The sequence below is a fragment of the Podarcis raffonei genome, chromosome 3 (assembly GCF_027172205.1).
Source record: "Podarcis raffonei isolate rPodRaf1 chromosome 3, rPodRaf1.pri, whole genome shotgun sequence".
Taxonomy (NCBI): Eukaryota; Metazoa; Chordata; class Lepidosauria; order Squamata; family Lacertidae; genus Podarcis; species Podarcis raffonei.
In genome coordinates, this window is record NC_070604.1 from 73,008,979 (window position 1) to 73,031,123 (window position 22,145).

At 39.8% G+C, this 22,145-nt stretch overlaps 1 protein-coding gene across 10 annotated transcripts in view; it reads left to right on the forward strand.

The window, feature by feature from the left end:
• The window catches only part of QKI (QKI, KH domain containing RNA binding), a 107,248-nt gene that overhangs the window by 73,727 nt on the left and 11,376 nt on the right, over positions 1–22,145 (forward strand). For 9 of the 10 annotated variants that reach the window (XM_053382352.1, XM_053382354.1, XM_053382356.1 and 6 more), the window contains exon 5: positions 14,429–14,516. In XM_053382352.1, the coding sequence (XP_053238327.1) occupies positions 14,429–14,516 (88 nt within the window). Of the gene's footprint in view, positions 1–14,428; positions 14,517–22,019; positions 22,044–22,145 lie in introns of all 10 variants that reach the window. The other variant, XM_053382353.1, reaches the window with a different exon arrangement.

Genomic DNA, 22,145 nt, shown 5'->3' on the forward strand with positions numbered 1-22,145 from the left:
ATTCAGAGTCTACCAGTAAGATTTTCTAGTGCAAGCATTTGGGGTAACTGACTTGAAAAAGCAGTTTTTAATATGGGGTATGTATGTGGTAACTCTTAATTGATGCAGTTAGCAATAAGCTGTAGTTAATCAAATGATGCTAGGTGTGCTGTGTTTATATTTTTGCAGTATGACATAGTAAAGCCAGAAACATCAAGTTCTGCTGAGCTCCTGAATAAACTTTGGTGTATGTTTAAATCTATTAGAGAACTCTGTTGGCATATAACAAGAAGTCATGGAAATATTTCAAACATGCATGGAAATATTTCAAATGTTTCACTGCGTAAGCATTGACCTGCTATGACAATAAATTTGTGCTGGGGTGTTGGTGGTAGAATCCTGTCATAAAGCCTAAACTGAGAACCTGAATAATTAACTTATGGCTGACAGTCTGCTTGGGAGACTTTTTATTTGTACTATCTTAAATGTTTTAAATATAAGAGTTTTGAAAAGTATAGTTAGAGTAGCATGGGTAATTTAGTCAATTGCAAATGTGTTGTTGCAATATGGGGTGTAAGAATTATGTGTGGTATTCAACCAGGTTTCCTCAAAGTAGACCCATTAAAGTTAATGAACATTGTTAAGTTAGGTAAAGGTACCCCTGCCCGTACGGGCCAGTCGTGTCCGACTCTAGGGTTGTGCGCCCATCTCACTTAAGAGGCCGGGGGCCAGCGCTGTCCGAAGACACTTCCGGGTCACGTGGCCAGCGTGACGAAGCTGCTCTGGTGAGCCGGCACCAACGCAGCACACGGAAACGCCGTTTACCTTCCCGCTATAAAGCGGTACCTATTTATCTACTTGCACTTAGGGGTGCTTTTGAACTGCTAGGTGGGCAGGAGCTGGGACTGAACAACAGGAGCTCACCCCGCCGCGGGGATTCGAACCGCCGACCATGCGATCGGCAAGCCCTAGGCGCTGAGGTTTTACCCACAGCGCCACCCGCGTCCCTATTGTTAAGTTAGGTCCATTCATTTTAATGGCTCTACTCTGAGTAAAACTTAGTTGGTTACCACCCAGTGTGTGGATTAACGCTTGGAAAATACTGCCTGGCCAGATGTCCCATAAATTAATGAAAATGCTCATCCATATAAATCGCTGTGCCTACTTGAACTTGAGATTCAAATGTACTTTTCCTTCTGTGCCAAGCCAGGCATGATGATAGTATATGAATGCATCTTTGCCACTCATTTTTTGGAAAGTAGCATCCAGTTTGGGACTAAAGGTGGAAGTCCCCTCCCCCTTTTTCTGCAGTGGCTATTTGCCATAGTAGTAAAAGTATGGGTGCCAGCAATTGTACCTGGATCTTTCCCTCCCCCGCTGCTTTGGAGATGATTCACCCACCTCCCTTATACACAGTTTGAACCTCAGTGGCTTCTGAACTTCGGTTGGGTTCTTGAAGAGAAATTTCAGAATGAAATAATTTTCTGCTATTACTATAGATTGCATTTCCAGCCTCCACATTTTTGTTTTCTTTTTCAAATGATAATTGATATAGAATTTTGTGTTTAAAAAAATATTTTTATTGATTTCAATAAAACAAAATAAAGCCGCTTCAAGTAAACATATAATCTGTTACAGATACAGATTATAAAATACCTAATACAACAAATGATTAAATTATTTTAGAAGAGTTGCAAATATTGGCCAGCATTCTACATTCTTCAATTTCTCTCTTCACCCAAAATATGAGCTATTTTCTTCAGTAAGTAGAATTAGACAATGTCCTCTTAAGAAGTGCAATAGACAGGTTTTATTAACTCTTGTAATTTTCACTGCTGATCCCTTATTCAGTTTTCAAATATTAATAAAACTTAACATTATAACGATAGTGATGACAAATGTGACTTTCTCTTATGAATCCATAATCTTTTCTGCAGCTGATCTACTTTTATTGTCTTGTGACACAACTCAATTCTTGGTTGCTGAACTTATTTATTTATTCAACAGGATGTATAGACCACTTAATCATCCATAACATCTAAGATTTGCATAGAATATAAAATGCTCATTTAGAGATACAAGTAACTTGTTTTTAACATTTGACTTTAAGCTACATTTTATCACAATATAAGTAAAAGCAGCAGTTACTAAAATATGTGTAGGCTAGTGTAAACAAAGACCTTGCTACATATGGTGAAGGGATCTGCCTATTAATAGCATTTAGGGAGTTCCAGACAGTAGGTTGATTCCTTGCAAGTGGAAAATGAACATTACATGACATTGTAAAACTTCCAGTTGGGCATATATGGGGAAAGCTGATCTTTCCAACTAGACTGGTCCAAAGCACATTGTACTCGTAGTATTCTATTTAGAAAACATGGTTTTAATCTTTTAGTTGAAGGTATATCTTGACTTAGTAATAATATAACCTTTCTAGTAGGAAGCTATGCTGTGAGAGTGCATCTCCCCACCCCCACCCCAATGTGCAGAAAGGTGTTGCTACTCTTTCCAACCATGCAGGGCCATTTTAATCTGAATAGAAAATCTGTCTCAGGGCTGAAGTACAGTAATTAGCTGTCTCTTCAGAGTGTCAGAGCAAAATTACCATTGTAATGGTTTAGCTGGAGGATAAAAGGATTGAATTTGGGTCCCTTTGCCTGCCAAACTAAGTTGCCATGGGAATTTTCAAACGTAAGAGGCGTTTACTTAGAGCAATTTGAAGGGTTTGAATAAACTCATAAATTATGGTTTTTAGAGCAGCAGCAATCTCTGCTTTCTCTGGCATAGACTGAGCAGCAACATGAAGGCTGTTAGAAACTGCTTATGCTTAATGAGAACGAGTTGATCCATGCTCCCGTGCAGACTATCAGCTTATTAAAGCTAAACTGTTTCTGCTAAATACTGTACAGTAAGCACATTTCAAGAGAGACAGTTTGTAACAAATCCCTAGAGTAAAAAACAAAATCTGATTGCTGTAGATGTAAATTGAATTTCCCTTGCTGGATTAGATCTCTTTTCAAGTAATACTATTAAAAATGGTTCTTTATTTTGTTTCAGTAAACATTAACTTGATTTTAACTTTGCTCCCTGCATGTAATATTTATTACAATACTTGTCAAATCTGACTATGGAGGGGATAAAGGGACACTGAAGACTTCATTTGAAAGCAAATAAGATGTCTGGGCACTTTGAACTGGTTCTTTTGGGTCACGTGTAAACGTTTGCAGAGACCATGCTCATTCTCACTAAAGAAGTTGTGCTTTGACCTATTGACTTGCTAGTCACCTTTGACACTGTTTAAATGTGAGCAGGTAGATTCTCTTTCTGTAAATAACTTAAGTAATGAACATTGCTCATGCTTGTTTAACATTCAGTTGTTCTTGATGAGTCAGCTGTAGATGTAACAGTAACTTGTGTTCTGTTCTGGGCTTTAAGAGCATGGTTTTTATTGAAGCCTTTGTCTTTTATTTTTGTTGATACCAAATTGGATGTGACAGAGCTACCACTCCTATCTATACCGTGTGTGTGTGTGTGTGTGTGTGTGTGAGAGAGAGAGAGAGAGAGAGAGAGAGCGCGCTATTTTAGGAGGGGTGTGTGAAAGGGGCAGAACTGTACCTCACATAAGCTGTCTGTGCTGTCTGTCTTGAGGTACATTTGTTCCAACTTGGCTGACACAATATCTAGGAGAAAAGTGCCTGGGATTGGCAAGTATTTGGGGAGGATTCAGCTGTCCGCATTCATGTGCTGATTTTGATCCCCAAAACCTATATTGTGCAAATAAAAGATGTTTGGCCCTCAGCTTATATTTGTGATGTCAGGCTCCAAGGTTCTCTTCTGGCAGTTCCCTCATTGTGAGAAGTGAAGTTACAAGGAACCAGACAGAGAGCGCCCACCCTGTGGAATGCCCTCCTATCAGATGCTAAAGAGATAAAACAATTATACAATTTTCCTCAGACATCTGAAGGCAACCCCATATTGGGAAGTTTTGTTATCTGATGGAAGTTATCTGGTGTTTCATTGTCTTTTTTAAATATTCTGTTGGAAGCAGCCCAGAATGGCTGGGGCAACCCAGTCAGATGGGTGAGGTACAAGTAATAAATTACAGTGGTGCCTTGCAAGACGAAATTAATTCGTTCTGCGAGTTTTTTTGTCTAGCGAATTTTTCGTCTTGCGAAGCACGAAATCCCATAGGAATGCATTGAAAATCAATTAATGCGTTCCTATGGTCAAAAAAAGTCCAAACAAAGCCAAATTTGGTACAACAAGAGTTTATTAACTGCTCTTTAAAGTCACACATACTGTAAAGAGCATTTCAAAAATTGAAGGAACAATAAATTAAGTTTCTAAACATGACAGAAAAACATTTAAAAATCAACAAAGTGTACAGTACATTTTCTAAAACCACACAAGCTTCCAGATTCTTGCAAACCCCTCCCCCAACTGTTCCCCCAGCCAGCCACCACACAGAAATCCAAATCCAGAAATTTTTTTAAACAACAGCAGAGTGGCCCAATGGTCACAGAAAATCATAAAAATTCAAAAAAAACCCCACACAAGCTTCCAGATTCTTGCAAACCCCTCCCCAACTGTTCCCTCAGCCACCCACCACACAGAAATTCAAACCCAGATTTTTTTAAAAAAAAAACAGCAGTGGCCCAATGGTCACAAAAAATCATAAAAATTCAAAAAAAAACCCCACACAAGCTTCCAGATTCTTGCAAACCCCTTCCCAACACCAAGTCCTTGAATTCCAAACACCCCAACCCAAAATCCAAAAACCCCCCAAAAAGTTTTAAAAGTTTAACTTACCAAATGGCTGCAAAAGAAGTTTTGGAAAATCTTCAAAAATCAGCAAAGTCTTCAAAAACCTCAAAAAAGGCTACCACACCGTGTGCTATGAGTTGCTCCTTGAAGTCAAGTCGCAACTGCACCTCTTCAAGCGGTTGTAAGAAAAAGGAAACAAACTTGCAAGACGTTTTCGTCTTGCGAAGCAAGCCCATAGGGAAATTCGTCTTGCGAAGCACATCGAAAAACGAAAAACTCTTTCGTCTAGCGAGTTTTTCATCTTATGAGGCATTCGTCTTGCGGGGCACCACTGTACTATCATCATCATCTTTTTTTGATAGTGTTGGAAGGGTTGTAGCTCAGTGGCAGAGCATCTGCCTTATATGCAAAAGGTCCTGTGTTTTTTCCCCTGCATCTCCAGGGAGGGCTGGAAGAGATTCTCTGTCTGAAACCCTGGAGAGCTGCTGCTGATTATTGTAGGTGGCCCAGTGCGTCTGACTCAGATAAGGCAAATTCCTATTCCTGTGTTGTGTGATAAGTTTAAGGACTGTTAACTGATTCTTGCTCCATGGGTGTTAGTCCCAAGGTATGTCCATGGCCCTTAGGAAAAAGTCAGCTTAGAATAAAAGTGCAGGCTTAGCTTTCAGATCAAGCCCAGTATATGTCTCAGTTTATATGTTGCCCTTTAAAACCTAAAACAAAGTTTGAGATTCAAGTTTCAGCTTTCAGTTCAAGTTAAAACTAGCTAAAAACTCACTCAGTTTTGAAAATGAAAGCAAGTGAAAACTAGAGGGTAACTTACACCTTAAACATAAGTTCATGCTCGGTATAGACTTTATTTAAGGTGTGCTTCAACTTATACAGGGAGTTTGAGTCTTACATTTTCTGAAGGGCTTCAGAATAAGGCACACCCTTATCTTAATTCCATCCACTGCCTCCTAGCCTAAAAAAAATCCCATCCCTAGAGGGCTAAATGGACCTACACTCCATATTTCAAATTTCTGGCCCCTGGAATTTGGTGCAGCCCAGCAATTTGAGCCATAGATCCTTATATTCTTCAAACAATGACCTCTTGATCTGCTTGGCTGCAGGAAGAGGTGAGGGAAGGTAGCCAAAGCTATATATTTAGGGCAATCTAGTGATGGAGACTGCCCTATGAGCAGGATTAGAAGCACCCACTGACAAAGCATTTCAGCCCTAGTGATAAAGCATTATTGTAGCACGCTAGTCTGGCAGATGTACAAGCTCAGCAGCAGGACAAGGAGCCCAGGGCAAACTACTCTCCTCACCTAAGAAATGCCAAGCAACAAAGTAAAAGTTATGTTACAACGGTTGCACATCACCCCAGTCTCTGCTGAGCAATGGCAAGACTCCAGGGGGTTCCAGGGTCATGTTTCCGTTGTAAATTCAGGTACATCATAGACTGTAGCGTTTAAATATTAATGGTTTGTTTTACACTTACATACACCTAAGAGCAGGGATCGGCAAGGTTTACCTCACCTGGGCCGGTTCACTTCAGTGTAGATCCCTCCGTGGGTTGGATTGTGCCTGTATGTGCACACACACGCCCATGATTTGTGGCTTCTGCGCAAACTTGATTTCCGGCACCGCAGAAGCAAGGCACCGCGCTGCACCAGTTTAGCACAGTGCACAGAGACTCACCAAGCGGGCGGCTCAGTGGGCCGGTTAAATGACCCCTGTGGGCCACAGATTGCCTACCCCTGCCTAAGAGTTTTCAACGGGAAGGGTGCATGCAGGCCCCATTGATGCAAAACTTAGGTTGCTAGTTAGGAGGTTGAAAGCTAGAATATTCAAAGTAGTTTATCTGAAAAGCTACCTATACCATTCATAGGGTCAGCTGGACAGGCACAGCTCAGGGGGGACTTCAACAAGTGAATGAGACAGTGATGTTTATATAAGGGGTGGTGGTGGATTTGTTTGGTACTGCCAGGGGGCGCATATGGGTATAAACCAGCCCCATAGAACTGGGAGGGCTCTACTTAAACCAGACTGGAACAACAATGTTGCTGTTTAAAAACAAAAAGGTAGAAGAGCAGCTTTTAAATTGATAACTGGGAGAAGGCTGATGAATGTTCAAGATATATCATTCTGAAGAGTTGAGGGTGAAAACAATTGAATGTTCAAATGGAAGAGGGCAAAACTAGACAATGCAAGTGCAGGTGGGCATAATAGCCATTCAGAGAATCCAGGTTGCTTTAGATTAAAACATATGTGCCAAAGACATTTGCAGAGATACACTGTATACCAATGTTTAAATGCTAATGCTAGAGGTATCCAGATCAAGATGGGTGGGCTGGGGTGCTTGGTTTTAAAGAAAAGCATAGATAGGTATTGTGCTCATAGCAGAAACATGGTGAAAATAAGTGAATTAATGGGACACTGGTGTCTGTGGATATAAACTCCACAGAATACACACATACACTAGTAGCTTTTGAATTGGTGTTGGTAAGCTAGTGTGTAGCAGCTGTGAAGAAAAGCTAATTCCATTTTAGAAATCATTATGAAAGGGATGGAAAAATGAAACTGCCTGCCCCATGATGCTTTCCCAGCCTACCTGGAGTTGCTAGGGATTGAACCTCTGAGGCCTTTTGTATGCAAATCATATGCTTGACCACTGAGCTTCAGCCATTTTCTCAAAGCTTACATTGTGTTAAATCAGCATTGTTTTCCCCATACTACTCCCTGTTTTTGACCTCTTAGTACAGTGATTCCCATTGCGGGTCAGGGCATCCCTGGGGGTCTGCGGAACAAACCATCCCCTGCCAGGGACTCACTTACCTTGTTAATTGCACAGTGAAAGCCTTACATGGACCATCCAGCCTCTGCTCCCAACCAGCACTTGATTGAGTACCCACAATGCAGTTTACTGAGCAGTGCGCTAAGAAATTATTAATCCTGAGAGTTGTAATTTCCTTTCCTGATGTTAGTAAATAATACTAGACTTTAAGGCTAGCTTCAAAGATAACTTCCCTATTGCCTGGAGCCAGTTTCAGAAGTTGCAACAAGTGAAAAAATTAACTCAAAAATTAAGGTATGCTAGACGACAAAACAAGCAAAGTTCATTTTCAACTATGTGATAAAACATTTTCAAGGAAAAATATGACTAAAATGGTCACATTAGTGCATGTAGTTTTTTTCAAGAAGTTATCATAGTCCCTGTAAATTACCTGAATATTTCTACTTTCAGAAACAAAAATGTAAATGCAAAGCTAGATAATTTTAAAATCTCTGGCAGCATACTCTGCCAGTCGAGCAGTCAAGTCTTTCAAATGTAAGGTCATGTGACTGACACATTTGTCCTCTAAAGAGAGGACATGCAATTCTTTCTTTAGTACTCTGTATTTTTAACTGGCTGAATGCAAGTCTTAGCCAGAAGTAAGATGAGCTGTAGCTACCCAACAGAAATAGCATTATCATCATTCTGGAATTTATATGCTGGTAACAACAAAACACTAGTGGAAAATAACTTGACTTGGGTTTATAATGTGTCTTGTTTAAGCTGAGTAACTTTATTTGTTGTGAATGTACCTTTTTATAACGAAGTTATTTCTGCACGGGGTGCACACTGGTCTGTAATATGTATTATCTCTGGCGGTTTAGAGGATGCATACGTTTGAGTAATGGCATAAGAAGAGCCCTGCTGAATCAGATTAAAGCCTATCCTTTTACTAGATGCTAGTGAAAATTCCACAAACAGGAAATGAGCACAATAGACCTTTCCCCTGTTCAGAGTAGTACTGTCTCTGATCCTGGAGGTAGTATGTAGCCATCACCACCACTACCACTACTAGTTGTTGTTGTTGTTGTTGTCGTCATCATTATATCACCCATCATCAGTAGATCTTAGGATGGTTCACAACGTCAAAATACAATATGAAAAACACAAAATACATAATAAAAATAATAACAAAAAAAAATTTCAAAAATAACTCCTCCCACAACACATTCAAAAGGGTATTGGGTGTTAATCAGCCAAAGGCCTGGTTGAAGAGAAATGTTTTTGCCTGGTGCCTAAAGGAGTATAATGCCAGACAAACCTCACTGGGAAGAACATTTCACAAACAGGGAGCCACTGCAAAAAAGGCCCGTTCTCATGTTCCACCCTCCAGATCTCTTGTGGAGTAGGTCCATGAAGAAGGGCCTCAGAAGATGATCTCAGTAACCAGGTTGGTTCATATGGAGATAGGAAGTCCTTGAGGCATTGCAGTCCAGAGCCATTTAAGGCTTTATAGGTCAAAACGCCTAGGGATGCGGGTGGCGCTGTGGGTTAAACCACAGAGCCTAGGACTTGCTGATCAGATGGTCGGTGGTTCGAATCCCTGCGATGGGGTGAGCTCCCGTTGTTCTGTGCCTGCTCCTGCCAACCTAGCAGTTCAAAAGCATGCCAGTGCAAGTAGATAAATAGGTACCTCTCTGGTGGGAAGGTAAACAGCGTTTCCGTGTGCTGCTCTGGTTCACCAGAAGCGGCTTAGTCATGCTGGCCACATGACCTGGAAGCCGTACGCCAGCTCCCTCAGCCAATAAAGCGAGATGAGCGCCGCAACCCCAGAGTTGGTCACTACTGGACCTAATGGTCAGGGGTCCCTTTACCTTTACTAGGTCAAAACCAGCACTTGAATTGGCCCTGGAAACTAATTGACAGCCAGTGCATTTTGGGCCAGCATCAGTGTAATAGGCTCAAAATGTCTTGCTCTAGTGAACAACCTGGCCACCGAATTCTGCACCAGATGAAGTTAATAGCCTTATTTCCCATGAGTTGGCCCAATCTCCTTTTAAAGCTGTCTTAAATTGGAGGTTATCACTGTGGAATCCAATTCCGTAGATTAATTAGTGAACTGTATTAGATTATGTAGGTGTATTCTGCAAGAGAAGCATTTATTTGTAGGACCACACATCCAAATAAGCAATCTCTAAATTTTGTACCTTAGAAATTCCAAATATGGGCACCCTTTTTCTTAAAAAACAGAAACAAGCAAACAGATAAGACGCACCTGTATCCTTGCCTGCCAGAGGCAAACTTTTAAAGGAAAGATGGCACCTCATATGAAATGGCAAACAAACCGCCATACCTCCAATTTACTACCTGCCTTTCTGTCAAAGAACTGCAAACTGTCTAAGTACTTGGATCTGAGTAGGGTCAACTTGGTAACTTCCTTTCATGGGTATCTCAGCTTCCATCACCAGGGTTCCCATGGCGGGGCTTGGTATTCAGTTGCTGTGCAAATAGTGTGGTGAGCTTAAATGTTTATACATTTTTTTGTATAAACAGCTCACATTAACTCGTGTTCATCCCCAAAGAATATGGTTTTCAGCCCCTCTTATGTAGAGCAGTGTTACCAAAAACTAAGTCAATATTTAGAATTATATAAGTACCATGGTAGTGACTCTGAACCTGGACATATACAAATGTATTCACTCCTGGCACTTTATCTTGTTGCATGTTAAATAACTAGAAAAAGGAATCATGGGAAAAGTTGCAATTAGAGCAAGTATCATTAAATACAAAATGTCCAAGTGAAGAGAAATGTAAGGAGATAATGCTAGCTCCCCCCACCCTCGGTGTGTCTTTAACATTGTGACCATTAAATTTGTCAGTGAAATAGTCTTTGCATATCATTTGAACTGATAGCTTACTTTGAAAAAGATAAGGCAGTAGCGTTGGCTAAAAAATAATGATGTCAATTTACTTTTGCTTGGCCTAAGCACTGTAATGTGCATCACAGATTTATTCCAAAGAAAGTATGCCATATCATATTAGTTTGGTGCTGCATATCCTGCTGAGGTATTAGGGATCCAAACTTGACTTTCATATTTATTTTTTAGTTACCAAGTTGTATCAGAAAAGTACAACGGGGTTGACAGTTTGAGTGTCCACAAATATTTAAGTCAGAAATAGTATGTCTTCTTTTCATTTGGTATCCATTCTTAGCTGTTAGTAGTAATTTTTGTTTACTTTTGGGAAGGATCACAGCTCAGTGGTAGAGCTTATTGCATTGCCATGGAAGGTTGCAGGTTCAACCCCTGGCAATGTCTCCTGCTTGAAACCCTAGACAGGCCCTGCCACTCAGTGTAGGCAATACAGAGCTATATAAAACAGTGGTCTGACTCAGTAAAAGGTACCTTCTTATCTACTATTCTTCTGCAAGTGCACTTAGTTGAACATAATCCATGCTCATCCCCTATCACAATTCCTTTTTCTTATTGGGGTTTATTTCAGTAAATCCTGTTGTTTCCTAAAATGGCTACATTTCTTTCAGAACTTTCTTCATAAATTCATTTCTTGAATGAATCTTTTCCATCTTTAATGGTACCAGTCAGTTGTTCCCAAAGTTGCTTTGGTGCATCCCATCTGGGCTGCAAGAATCATAGAATCGTACTCTAGTCCAACCTCCTGCAATGCAGGAATCTCAACAGTAAGTAGGAGTGGGTGGCAGGAACTACCAGAGAGTAAGACCCATTGACAGCACTGCAGAACTGTTGTGTTGCAATTGGGCAAGGAAAAGAGTGGGGAAAGCCTCTCCCAAGCATCCTTCCTTTGTCGCAGCCTGTTTTGAGTTAAGAGTACTGGTAACTATAAAACCACATGATAATTTTCTGTCTTATACCAATGTTCCATTTTCACAGTTTTCTCACAGTGTTTTTGTGGGTCCTTGCAAGTTAAATGCCAGTACAGTGGTACCTCTACTTACACACACCTCTGGTTACGTATCCTTCGGGATACGCACGTGGCAAAACCTGAAGTATATTTTCGGGTTTCTCCGCATGCGCAGAAGCGCTCTACTGCGTGCATGCACAGAACAGGCACCTCCGGTTGCAAAAACCTCGGGATCCAACCGGAGCTGTGGAACAGATCCCGTCTGCAACTGGAAGTACCACTGTATTTTGATCTTAATGATGTGTAACATTTTTGTCTCAAAGTTAGAACATAATACTGGATTCGCAACAAAATGTTGTAGTGTGGAGTGCTGCTGTTTTGACTTCTAGCCACTCCAGCAGTCAGCATACTGTGATAACTGAGAACACTATGAGCTCTTTAGAACTGGGTGATATATTGCCCAAATTCACTTTCGAGTCTATATCATGATACACATTTCATAATTTTTGACCTGGCAATATATTGCAATTCATGGTGTGTGCATGCTATGCAAAAATCACAATGTGGGAAAAACCTCAAAGACAACCAGTGGCTCGACAAAGCTCCATCCTAAATTCAGACATTGTGATATATCAGTATATTGTGATATTTAGCTGGTGATAATAGTGCATTGTTGAAACCAGGTATCACCCAGCCCTAGAGCTTGTGGGCTGTTTTTGGAATCACCCCGCTTTCCTAACTATTTTTTGTATTTCTGCAGATGGTTAGTGTCCACCAAAGCTTGGTGGTACCTCCCTCTTGAACACGAGTGGTGCCTTTTTGGCTACATAAACAACAGCACTCATAGTCTGGGCATTGTAGACAGAGGGAATGACAGTGTACTCTTGAAGCTCCAGTGCATATGTGGAAAAGTCGCTTTAGAGATAGCACATTCAGTAGAGCGGGTTCGTGGGTTTGAGCCCTACTTCAGGCAAAAAAGATTCTTGCATTGCAGGTGGTTGAACTAGATGACCTCTTGGTCCTTTCCAACTCTACAATTCTATGAATGCTATATGGAAGCTGTTTGATTGTTGTTATTTGTGCTGGGCAACTGTGGGTGATTAGCTTGTGATTAATCACTTTTATGTGCTCAAGATTCTTGCTCTTGTTGTCTGGTGGAAAAAAATCTCTTACATGGAATTCTCCCATACTTGCATGTGAAGTTCAAAAATGATTTCAACTAGGTTTTACTGTATGAAATATATATAAATATATAGTAGATCTTAGTGTGTGTATATATATATATATATATATATATATATATATATATATATTATAGTAGATCCATGTGTGTGTGTAAAGATTCACTGTAGTTTCAGTAACACCTAGCTTTTATCTAACATTTATAGCATAGTAAAAAGTATCAGAAAATCCAGTGCAAAATCTTAACAGCATATAATATGGTCTTCAATGTTACTAGAGACTAGAATTCAACAATTTCTTTGCCCGCCCCCTCCAATTATTAACAAGAACACTAGACTTTTCAATTATGTGAGTGTTTAGTGTGTTAGAGAAGAAAAGCTAGTTAGACAATAAAAGGTTTGCCAACTATATTAAACTAATAAAAACCATGCTTTGTCAGACTTTCCAGAAGTCTACTTACAGCAGCACCTTAGCAGTATAAATTGTACTTTATTCATTGATACAGACTTACATGTAGTCTGATTTCCGTTAAAGATTCTTCATCTCCCTTTTGCACCCTCAGTTTCACCCTCTTTGAAGGAGAATGCTTACAGAAATTTCTGACATTGGGAAACATGCTTTTTAGTAAATTGAGAGGAGAGGTATTGGCCAAAGAAAACAATTAAAAAATTGTGGTGTGCTTTTACACCATAAATTGTTTTAACTTGTGTTTCTGGATCACAAAAAAGAATTATACAAATTTCAGGATTTGAAAAGAAAAGACTGTGGAACAATTATTATTGTCCTTGAACATTAATGAAACATTTAATTAAAAACACCAGCTAATTTTAAATGATGGCATAATAAACAAAAACTACATTGTGGGCCATGCAGCCACGTTTATAGAGTTTTGTAAACCAAATATATGGGTAAGTATCATTTCAAAATGACACAATATCCACAGCCATGGTAGAAGCAAAATTATCAGGTGATATAGGCAACCCCACCTTCTGACAAGATAGAAGTGGAAGGTGGGGGTGTTGCAGTATTTGCTGCATTTCCAGTACATAAGATTATCTTTCATAAGTTTATACTTACTATCCATTAAAGCTGCAAAATAAATCCAAATACAGAATTAAACACCTTGCTATTTGTAGCTTTGTGATCTGTCAGCACAAGACTGCTGTAATTGTAGAAATTGTGTCTGTTAAAGTTTTAGCAACTGAACTATGGACTTTGAATCCAGATGGAAAACAGCATTTGTGTGCATGGATAGTAACTTTGGAAATATGTTGTCTGCAGATGTCCCTGGCAGAAACAATATCTAAATGGTTTCCCCAATCTACCGTCAATAACTCTGTAACTGCTTGCAACTGCCAATTGTTATTTTTCTTTTGGGATTTAAAGAGATACTTACTTTATAAGACTTGATGGAAGCCCAAGATAGCCTCATGTGCAGCTTCCACTATACAACCATGTTTCATGCAAAGCTGTTAATAAAGTTTTCCGTTGCAGACTGCCTATAGCTCTGCATGTGTGCCTTTCATGCAGTTCTGTTTGATAAAGTCTATGGTATCCAAAATGTTGTGTGAAAGAGAGCAGCCTCCAATTCTGCTATGCTGTCCTTCTAAAAAGCTCAGTGCTGTTTAGAAGTTATGAATATTGGCTTCCTTCCAGTGTTCTTAGAATGTAGGAGGAGGTCCAAGGAGAGTAGTGTTTTAGATTTAGGACTGAAAAAATAGGGACCTCATGTAGGTAGAGTAGCATCTGAGGGAGTTTCTCTATTTTGCAAACATGTTTCCACTTCAAATATTGAAATGTGATAAGCTTTTGCAAGTGCATTGATACTGTAAAATACTCTACTAATAGTCTACTTTATTTGTTCAGGCAGAAGGAGAAGATAGCCTTAAAAAGATGCAGTTGATGGAACTTGCAATTCTCAATGGCACCTACAGAGACGCCAATATCAAATCACGTAAGTACAACAGAAATGTGGGGGTTTTATATGGGAGGATGCTTTTAAGTTGTGTTTGTTCACACTAGATTGGAAGACAAAATATTGCCTGTGTTACATATGTAGCCCACTGACCCCTTATAGATCTTGCCATTTCCATAATCTTGACTCCTACACAGAAAACATCTCATGAATGTGCTTCACATGCCCTATCTTGCTTTTCCAGAATGTGCACACTCTCAGTTTGTGTAGTAATATGACACTGCTGTACTTATAATGTCATGGCATCATACAAAGTGAGCAAAGCATGCTGCTGAGAGGATTGGGATTAGGCACATTTCTTTCACATCTTAACTCTCCTTAAGAGTATCTTTAAATATTGATCTAACTGTGTAAGACCCACTTTTCTTAGAAGGGCTTCTGCATGACTGGGGTTAACTTAGATCTAGCCATGTGAGCAGAGGCTGATTGTATGGTTGCTGGCAAAAGAATTGGCACCTGCAAGGAAGGGTATATATGCCAGTGCTGTAGGAAAAACCCACTGAATAAGCTACCCTCTCTTAGTTCCAAGAAGGACCAGTTTAAAAATAAAATAAATGTTTTGAAGATATTTAATATATAGTTAGTGCTTTCTGTGTAATTATTGGCATGTTTTCCCTTTTTTCAACTCTTCAGCTATGAGTTCAGTCATATATTTTTTGCAATGGTTCTTAGTTTCATTAAGCATGTTTTCAGAAACTGCATATTCAAGGTTATCTTAAAACTAAATGTCTTGCACTAATTGGGTTAGATTTCAGTCATGTTTGAAACATAATTAACGGGCAAATCATTGCACTTTGAGGGTAAGAGTAGTCAGCCTAATCACTAATTGATATGGGCAATAATTTTTCCTGTCACTGCCTTCTTTCATTTAATGAACCACAGTCTCGCATAACAAACCCAACAGAGACTTACATAATGCAACTAAGTTAGCTCATTCTGTTAGCTTTAACACAGAGCTTGTCCAGAGAAAAAGGGATTTCTGGTGTGTTAAGGGGACCTAAAATTATTCTTAGGCTTTGATCAGTGTGTTGGAGGCTCCAGATGCATGCATTTAGGAAAACCGCTTTCATTGAAAAGAGGTGAAATGTTAACAAAAAATTATCTTCCTGCTGTTCTAGTGTCTCTTGATATCATCTGTATATGTTTAAACTGTGCTTAAATTGGTTAAAAGAACTTAACACTGAAATCCTGTCTATACTTGGGAGTAATTTCTAAGTAAATATGTATTGGTTAAAACCTACAAGTCTAATTGATGCATATGGGACCTTGCAATCCAATTAAAGCTCAGCTGATTTTCAGTGATTTTTGTGGAGTGTCTTACAGGTAGATTTCCCAGTAGCTGAATTTTTCTTACATTTTAGGCGTGTATCTTGAAGCTTGCTTGGAACATTAGCAGTCCCTGGATTATTTGCTTTCTTTAAGTGGATGTAGTAGTGGTGGTGATGGGAGGTTCTAGCTGCTGTAGTTCTAGATATAGTGGAAATGTGCAAGCAATATTATGTTGATGTTTTCAGTAAAGTCTGATTTATTCCCAGGCACCTCTGGGTAGGGCTGGAAAAGACTCCTGTCTGAAACCGGGAGAGTTGCTTTAAGTCAGTATAGACAATACTAAGCTAGATAGATCAGTGTTCTGACTAAATAAGGTAGCTTCATTCATATGTTCATATAATTTGAGGGTCTGTACTGTGGCGTGTAGGGAGATACTCTTAACTAAAGGTAGGGTTAGCAGCTTTTTTCTCTACCAAATATTTGGCACATAGTGTTATGTGCCTCTGAGCATATGCAGAATGCATTTCCTTGGTTTAGGGAGCTCTTCCTTGTTTACCCAGGTTTTTTTCAGAATCTAATTTCCTTCAATCTGTCTGCCTTCTTTAGGATAGCAGTGGCCCTAAATGTGCTACACTGCCACATTTCTTTTCTTTTTTTTATTTCTAGCCCGCTCTTCCTCCCAAAATCCAGGGCAGCAGTACAATAAAGTTGATACTGAGGGGTAAGCTCCCAGGGGTTAAGGAACTTAGGTCCCAGGGTTTTGAGGGCTTTGTATGCTAGTAACAACACTTTGAATTGGGCAAAGAAGCATACTTGCAGCCCGTGTGGTGCTTTTTGGACCAGTAATACATGGTCCTGTTGGGTTGCCCCACTCAATAACCACACAGTGAGCACATTACAGTAGTCCAGGCAGGATGTCACTAGAGAATAGACAACTGAGGCCAGACTTTCCCAGTCCAGGAACATCTATAGCAGGCAAACCAGCCTAAGCTGGGCACAATCACTTCTAGCCACAGAAGCCACTTTGGACTCCATTGACAGGTTGGAATCCAGCAATACTCCCAGAGTGTAAACATGTTCCTTCATGTGGAGTGCAGGCATCCTCCCCCCACAAAAAAGGTTGTCCGTCTAATAATTCCTGGACACAGGTACTACCCAGCCACAGTACTTCTGTTTGGTTAGAATTCAACCTCAGTTTATTAGCCCATCACTGCTTCAAGCACTAATCCAACACCTGCACAGTGTCTGCTGATTCAGGTGGAAGAGAGAGATCTGCATAGTATTAGCATGCTGAGGACATCATGATCAAAATCCCCACATGACAGTTCTGGATGATTTCATATAGCTGCTGGATAATGTTGGAGACAGAGTGGTACCTTGCAGGTCCCACAGTTCAAAAGCCATTGACTGAGCAACCGTGTCCTAGTGCTACTTTTTGGTTGGAGCAGAGCCATTGTAATACAGTGCCTTGTAACTTTCACCTCCCTGCATCATTCCAGAAGCACACCATGGATCATGGCATAAAAAACAATGGAGAGTTCAAGGAGACCAGCAGAGTTACACTGCTCTGTCTCTCTTCAAATAGAGGTCATTAGTCAGAGTGTACTTGGCTTTTTCAGTGCTAAAACAAGGCTGGCATGAGTCTAGATAGTTTGAACCTGGGCCACCCAGTTTAAGAGTAGAGAGCAAGTTTGCCCTTCTCCACAGAGGAGAGGCTTCTCTTCCATTCTCTTCTATAGAAACTAAGTAGGCTCTCAAAATAGGCCTTTCTCTGCTAGCCCTTCTTATGAGTAAAAAGCAGGCTAGCAAACATTTTGTAGACTACCAACTTTTTGGCTAATTTACCAGGCTGATCTTCGAGTCTGACCTGCCTAGGCTGTTAAAGTAAACAATACTAGGGTAGATGAACGAGTGTCATAATTCATTAGTCTGCTGCATGTTTTCATAGTTGTGCCAGTCACCTTAGGGCCTATTCCTTCACTGTGAGTGAGCACAGTGTTTGTGTGTTTGCATTTGCTTCACAGCATGCACATGCCCAACTGTACTACAAATGCAGCCACCACTACCGTGTGGCGTTTAGAAAAGCAAGTATGTGCTGTAACAGCATACATATATGACTAACAGCAAGAATGATTCAGCTGTATTTTACAGCCCCCCCTACTTTTCATGGTTTCATTCTGGCAACTGGCCACAAGGATAAAATTCAGACCAGGCACCCTTAAACGAGAGGTATTGTATAAAATTGATGCAGGTGTTAATGTTTTTTTAGTAAAGGCAAACCTTGCAAGGTGCTTGTTGTCTGGTTGGTTCTATCATAGGGTAATTTAGATATGAATATAGATATAGATACAGATTTAGAGACACCCCAACAGCACTGTAGCTAATCTGTTCTTATCCTATTTACTGTTTCATACCACTATGCCTAGCACAGGGAAGGGGAACACATAAGCCTCCAAATGTTGCTAGACTCAAGCTCCCAACATCTCTAGCCAGCATGGGCAATGGTCATGGGAACTGTAGTCTTGCAATATCTGGAGGGCAACAGGTTTCCTAGCCCTTGTCTAGTATATAAACTAACTATATCAAGATCAGTCCTGCATCTGAGGTAGGTCCTCTTAACAGAAGTGAATGGAATTAAAACAACAACAGCAGGATACCTCTTGTAAACTCCCATCTAGTCATATATCTTTTACGGGCTTTGGTTGACCATGGCACCTAACTTTGAACCAATTTAGTCTAGCCTAGCAAGGCCTGGTTATTTGGTTCTCTAAATAACACCATGATAATTCTCTCAGAATTACAACTTAAGAATTCTCTTTAGGGCTTTCCTTTCATTATTAGGTAACTTCTTGCTGTGAATGATCAGAAGTCAGGTGAGCATGTTTCAAGCTCTCACTTTTCATAGGCCCAGCTGAGTCATAAGTAGCATACACTCCTTATGATCTGGCCAGGCTTCATTCATACTTGTATTGGTAAAGGTAAAGGTACCCCTGACCGTTAGGTCCAGTCGTGACCACTCTGGGGTTGCGACGTTCATCTCGCTTTACTGGCCGAGGGAGCCGGCATACAGCTTCCGGGTCATGTGGCCAGCATGACTAAGCTGCTTCTGGCGAACCAGAGCAGCACACGGAAATGCCATTTACCTTCCCACCGGAGCAGTACCTATTTATCTACTTGCACTTTGACGTGCTTTCAAACTGCTAGGTGGGCAGGAGCAGGGACCGAGCAACGGGAGCTTACCCCATCGCGGGTATTCGAACCGCCGACCTTCTGATCGGCAAGCCCTAGGCTCAGTGGTTTAGACCACAGCGCCACCTTCATCCCTTACGTGTATTGGTTGCATGTGTCAATCCTATTCAATGCCACAGGATGTGTTCCCTCATTCAGATACTTGGGGAGACAACGACAGCAGAATCTGTGTGCAGAGTGGCATGGCTGCCTAGCTCATGTCTCAGTGGATTTTTTAAATACCCCTGTTGGCAAAAACATTGTAAAACAAACACATAAACATCTAATAATACAAAGCTTCATTGTTCAACAATGGCTTAGACTTCTGCCTTCTGGACCCTAAAGCTTGGTTTCTTTCATTCAAGTTCAAGTTTCTGATCTCTCTCATCTTCAAGTAAAACAAGAAATTATTATTGGGACTTTGCTGCATGAAAAGGAAACATCCTCTAGAGCAGATATGGGGAACCTGTTGTCCTCCATATGTTATTGGATTACATAATCCCTGACCATTAGCTATGCTGGCTGGCTCTGATGGGAACTGGAATACAACATCTTGAGGTCCACAAGTTCCTCATATGCTATGACAATCTCTGAGGCAGGAATCACCTTAGTTTGGTAGGATTCTTTCACCTTTAACAATTATATGACATGCAGAAATTGGTGAAGCTTTTCTCACCATGCCCAAAGTCATGCTGAATATGTTCCAAGTCTAGCAGCTGATACATACAAAAGCCTTGTCAGAAAGAAAGTACCGTATTTTTCCATGTATAACACACCCCCATGTATAAGACTCTTTTTGGGGACTGAAAATTGAGAAAATGGGGGAAGATTGCCCCGTGTATAAGACGGGCCCAAATTTTTAGCATAACTTTTTAATTAAAAAAAACAACAGCCTAGTCTTATACACAGAAAAATACGGTAGTTCTCTTTAGCATAACTTTTTAATTAAAAACAACAACAGCCTAGTCTTATACACAGAAAAATACCGTAGTTCTCTCAGTCTGGTCAATTATGCTGTCAGTCTGGTCAAATTATACTGGCCCTCACTTAGTGAGCCAAGTCAACATACATGATGACTTTGGCTAGGTTATTGTGGATCACTCTTTCTCACAGAGGATTTGTCCACTGAGAGGGTTCTTCATGGTCCTTCCAGATGAATCTGCTGCACTTTAGTTTCTCACATTCTGATTTGCACTGGCACCTGCAGCTTGTTTTAATTGTTCCTCCATACAAAAGATTAAGCATAAGAAACTTTTAAAACGTTGATACAAGATAAAAAAATATATTTGTACATCTTTCTCTGAATCTCTGAGGTGATATTTATAAGGTATATTGCATATGTGGTACTGGGAAACTGACCATGGAACTTGACAATTTTAGAGTTTTGTTTTGTGGTACTACTGTTTTTTGTATTGTGACCTAGGATGTGAGCAACTAAAGCCAAGAAGGTGCTAATGAGTTCAGTTACTACCCACCCAATCTGTAGCTGCTGTGTTCTAAAGAGTTAGAAAGGGAAATTTAAAACCTAAATCCAAGATAACTATTTTGATGTATCAATGACTTACTCCCAAGTAAGCAGACACAGGATTTCAGTCTAAATATTCTGCTGAGTCAAGGCTGTTCCTGTCTTTTCTAACCAAACTTAGGTTTTCCATACTAAAAATGGGATGTTCTGGGAATTGTGTACTAACACTAAAGGTTCAAGGTCTGAGAGAAAAGCAAAGAGCTTCCCCCACATAACTGATTTTTTTACCATCACATAACTGTGTTTTATTAGAAAAGTCGAACCAGGAACAGTAACCTGCCACTTCTGTCCTAAATATGCTCTCCTGTGCTCTTAGCAGACTGAATTTCAGGTCACTCTTCCATGACATGAGCAAATAGATGGGTATTTTTCATTGGTCCTTTCCTAACTTTTATTTATTTAAAAGATTTATACCCATTTCCCCTTCCACAAAGGAGTCACTTAAAGCTGCTTACAAATGAAGAGCAAACACAAAAGCATTAAATACAATCACTAAAACATAAATTAACAAAACTAAAAACAGCAAAAACACTAAGAGTCTCATTGACAATACATTGAGCAGCAACAGAATCAAAAGTAGATTTTAAAAAGCAAGTGTTTATGTGCTGGTGGACAAGAAAGAGGAAGGTAACGTAACCTCTTGGGACAAGGAGGCACCACCACAGAAAAAGCTCTCTTATGTCTTGGTTACCTACACATACAAGACAAAAGCAACAGTTGATCTTAACAGATGGACAGATTCACACAAGAATAGCTTGATTTCAAGTTACTTTGAACTTTATTGGTAAAAACCAGCTCCTTGAATTGCATTTGAAAACAATTGCATTTGAAAACAAGCCAGTGCAGCTGATACAATAATGAAGTCACATGATCATAGAGCAATTTGCCCTGTTAAGATTTTAGCAGCAGCATTCTGCACCAATTTGAGAGTGCTTTTAAACTGCAGCCTCTCAGAAGCATGTTGTTACCAGGTCCAAAAGGCTCTCCAAAAAGTGAATTGTAGTCTAAATCTGATTAACAATACTTAATCACTGGACATTATGTTTGATGAATCAGTAAAGCTACGCTTAAACACTAATTGATTTTAAAACCAGTGACAGCATTATGTATTAACAGCACATTTACACATCTTAACTTACTTGTTTTTTTAAATACTACCTGAGTGTATTTTTCTAGTGTTCATACTGGCATTTAAGAAAAATAGAGTAAGAGAGATTTTTTTGTAGCTAACTATACCAGAAAGGCAAAAGTGTTGATGCTGAAAGTAGATAAATGTTATAAATAAATGCTGATGTTTGTATACTAAATAGAATGTTTTTATGATGAGTTGCAATTTAAACATGTTACATTGTATGATATCTAAGCTTAACTGAAGTTCTGTGGACTCTGTAATCTCACTTTTTAAAATATTCCATATGCAATTACAACAGTATTTTCTTTGTTTCCTGCATGCCTCTCAGTCTCATGCAGTCTTGAAGGCATAGGTAATGAAAAAATATGTGGTCTAAATTGAGCTTTTGTGCTGTGTAACCTGTTTTAGAAATCTCCTCTACCATTTTAAATTGGCTTTTGTTTTGCATGTTCAT